At 31.6% G+C, this 4,037-nt stretch overlaps 1 protein-coding gene across 2 annotated transcripts; it reads right to left on the bottom strand.

Annotated features, from left to right (window-relative positions):
* On the bottom strand, nt 1-1,090 carry LOC131642479 (probable E3 ubiquitin-protein ligase RHY1A). 2 transcript variants are annotated; one of them, XM_058912723.1, is made up of 3 exons: nt 748-1,090; nt 540-634; nt 1-361 (listed from the first exon to the last, which is right to left on the bottom strand). In XM_058912723.1, the coding sequence occupies exons 1-3, from the start codon at nt 889-891 to the stop codon at nt 76-78; spliced, it is 525 nt and encodes a 174-aa protein (XP_058768706.1). In that variant the 5' UTR covers nt 892-1,090; the 3' UTR covers nt 1-75. The 2 variants fall into 2 exon arrangements, with proteins under 2 accessions (XP_058768706.1, XP_058768705.1); XM_058912722.1 differs by having other exon boundaries at nt 540-655; nt 748-1,088.
* Nucleotides 1,091-4,037: the final 2,947 nt, after the last annotated feature.

Raw genomic sequence — 4,037 nt, 5'->3', positions numbered from 1 at the left:
TCAAGGTAAAAAAAATCCCAATTCATCAAAACCAAGTCAACTATTAAATTTAGACAATTGAGAAAAATTAAAAATCTAGAGAAAAAGAATGGTAGTTCTACAACATGGACAGTGTGAGTTATTTTCCAACCAAGGTTTCAAACATGTAGAATGAAACTTGTGAGCACAAGGTAGAGGAATCAATTTCTCTCCAATCTTAAATGATTCCAAACACACAGCACAATCCTCTTGTTCTGTTGCTTTCCAGCTCAATTTGCTCCAACTGAACTTCCTTGGCCCACTTTTCTTTGAACCATACACCTCAATTTGTAACTCCTCTATGCTATCTTTTCTGCCCTCCACACACTTTATGCTCTTCTTCCTAATAATTCATAACAAATTTCATAAGGATTAAATAGACAAAAGATCATCTATTGAATTTAGAATCATTCAAATAACTATATATTTAAAAAATAAATTTGATAAAAAAATGAATTAAATAAAAAAATCAGATCTGAGTTCTTGACATCATTAAAAAAAAAAGATATTTCTTTTAACACCTTGTGTTTTCTAATACTCTTGGTGATCTGAATTTGTCATCCAATCTTTGTTTAGCTTCTCTTGCTGCTCCTACCATATTCTCATCTTGCTGTGTCTGGTATAATATGTTTCTTTGCTTTATAAATTAAAATCCAAAAATAAAATAAAGACATACCCATTAAAATGATAATTGATAAATAATATATAAAAAAAAAACATAGAACAAACCATTGAAGAAGATGAGGAAAGACGAGATTCAGAATTACTGGAATACAAACAGAAAGAAGAGCGTCTGTTATTAGAAGGTTCAACTCCAGCCTTATGGACACGTCTCCTTCTAGCAGATTCAACACCAGGGAGCATTCCTGCCATGTTTGGTCCTTTTTTGTGTTCGAACAAAGCACAGAATGTTGTATTTTTTGTTTTGTTTGTTTGTTTGTTTTTGATAATCTTTTGGTGAGTACAGGTGAATGATTAGGTGAGGTGTGATTTAGTGCTTTGTTCTGATTTTTAGAGATAAAAAAATGAAATGATAGGATTGTTTAGGTGGGATTTATTATGGAAAAGTAGATTGTGTGTTGCTTATGTCCAAATCCAAAAAGAAAAGGCATGTGGACAATATTGTACCATGGGTTTGCAAGATTTTCTCCCATCATTTTCAAGTCCAAAATATTGGACGGACAATTAGTAACAAAAAAAATTTTGTGAAAATATTATAATTTTATAATAAATGGGAGAAGTATGATATTTTAGTACATAAATTGAAAAGGAATGGTAGTTTGGTTAAAACTTCCTTCAATCGTAGACTTATTTTGTATTGTTTATTTTGTTTTCAATACACTACATATTGTGTATCACATTTTCTATTTTATTTTATCACACAAAATCTAGACACTCTTGTTTACACCTAAAAATATTGTTAGCAGAAACAATTTTAGAATTAGTTGAAAATTTTTCAACCGAAAGCAAATCAGACGAGCATAAGCACAATAAATATGAGTTAATCATATATTTCTCAAGTTTACTGAGGTTTGTTATGATTGTTTAGACCTTAGACTCGGTCAAAACACATTAATATTGAACAATCGAATTTTATGGTCATGTTCCATGTAATGACCGTTTTATTTTACGTATTTTATTTGATGTGTTATGTGAATTATTTATTTGATTATGTGTTAATTGTGTGTTTAAATGATTTTGTGTATTTATTGAGAATTATTAGTAAATAACGTAAGTTAGTAAGGTTATTAGTTATTGGGCCTATCTATTAGTAATTGAGAGGTCGTAATTAGAGTCCATTAGCAATTTGGGAGTTAGTAAAGGTTTAACAAAACAAGAGTTTTAGAGAGTTAGAAGCTCAGTTGGTGAAATTGGGAAGAAAAAAAGTGAAAGAAGAGAAGAGAGAAAAGGAGAAAGATAGGTTGAAGAATAGAGTTGGCTTCAATTCAAAACCTAAGGTTAGAGTGAGATTCTTTCATGATAAAGGGTTGTATGATGATGTTTAGGGTGGGTTAGATTGTATGTGTAGTAACTTTGAATATGTGTGGGATGTGTTGATGTGCATAAGGTATATCCTTATGCACGATGCATAAATACTCAAATATTGTTTATATTACTCAAAGTATTATATTTATTACTCAAAATAATATGCAGATTACTCAAAATAGTATAAATATTACTCAGAACAATGAATATATTACTCAAAATAGTTAAAATTCGATATTACTCATCAGAATGGTGTAAATATTACTCAGAATAGTGTACGCATTACTCAATTAATATTTATTCATAATTAATAGATGTGTACAAATAATGCATCTATTATTCATGGATTATGATATTATTACTCGTTTCTAACTAAAATGTTATTCAGAACAATTTAAATATTACTCGTATGAGAGTTATGCACCGTGCATAAGGATATACCTTATACACATCAACCCGACCCAATATGTGTTGTAGAATCTTAGGGTTTATGTTGGATTTTCATGAATTTGTGGTTGAAATCATGTTAATTGATTAATGTTGATGAATGATGTTAGTTGATGTAGTTATATGCTTTTAATTGCTGATTGGTGAGAGTTTTGAATGGTGGATGTGTGGTTTCGCAGGTCTGTTAGCTCTGTGATTTTTCTGCATAATCGTGCGTCCGCTAAGCGGCCATGGCTCACTTAGCTGATACTGAGTGAAAATTTGAAAATGCGCGAGCTCGCAAAGCAGAGACGCGAAAACGGTTCGCTTCTGTTTTTAGTTGTGCAAAACGCGCTTGAGTCTACTAAGCGGACTCTGCTGTGTAAAACTTGTTGGAACTTTGAAATGATGTATCTTTTGATCCGTAACTCCTTTTTAAGTGTCGCTTGAACCTCTGTGAAGCTTTAATAAACGTCTTTCTAATGAATATGATTTGAAAACCTTTTTGAACCTTTTTCTTGAATTTTATCGTGTGATGTTGTGATTGTTAATGAGAAGTGAAATATTATTGTATGATGATACAACATAGCGACGTGATTGCGAACCAAAGCTACACTCAAAACTCTAATGATCATAAGATCATAATAAACGACATAATATTCAATGCAAGATTTCGTAACGGCTGGAATTAAACTCAATGGACAAAATCTCTATTTTTAGAAATAAACTTAAATCAAAATTATCAACTTCCAAATAAAGAACTGTTGTCTCTCAACGGATCTCCAAGCTCGTTCTATATAAAAGAGTCACCACTCAAGAGAGAATTGTGGAACTTACACACGCACGAATTCAAAGATTTGTCAATTATTATTTCTATCATACTTTTATTTCATATAATATTTTTGTGTTATAAGTTGTGTACAAATCACGATAGTGATATAGCTTAGTAGAAGCAAATTTCTAGACACACTAAAGGTTTAATAGCATAGGAGTTACCTTGAGAAAACCAGATTGTGGTTGTTCTTGAGAAGACTTAAACGGTTGTTTAAGTGTTTGTAATCTAACTTTTTATTAGTGGATTAAGACCTTGTAAGAAAGAGGCTAAATCACCTTGTCAGGGTGGACTGGAGTAGTTTGAGTTCAAACGAACCAGGATAACCAAACGTGTTATTTATTTTTAATTTGTTTAAAAACCCAATCCACCCCCTTATTATGTTTTCGCCTATTCACTTCCCTGTTCATATTCCATAATAAGCTTTTGATTGGAATCACACATCTTCAAGAGATTGTCCTTCATGACAACTGAGAAAGCTTTCTCAATGAGCTGAACCACACTCATCATATTGCTTTTAATTCCAGGAACATACCAAACATCCTTGATCACAATAGTCTTCCCATTCTTCACTTTAACTTTGAAATTTCCCATCAGAATCTCCTCTGGCTATATTTGCTTCTTCTATTTTCCTTCCCTTATTTGACCAACAATCTTTAGCAAAATGGCCAAACTGCTTGCAACAATAACATTGAACCTTTTTATTGTCAAACTTCTCCTTTCCCTTCTGATGTTTCTTCTCATCAAAAGTAGAGGTTTCTGAATTCTAGAATCT

Source organism: Vicia villosa, unplaced genomic scaffold (genome assembly GCF_029867415.1).
Source record: "Vicia villosa cultivar HV-30 ecotype Madison, WI unplaced genomic scaffold, Vvil1.0 ctg.005108F_1_1, whole genome shotgun sequence".
In the NCBI taxonomy this organism is placed as follows: Eukaryota; Viridiplantae; Streptophyta; class Magnoliopsida; order Fabales; family Fabaceae; genus Vicia; species Vicia villosa.
Note: the sequence above shows the minus strand (reverse complement) of the source record. Positions and strands in the feature narration are given on the sequence as shown.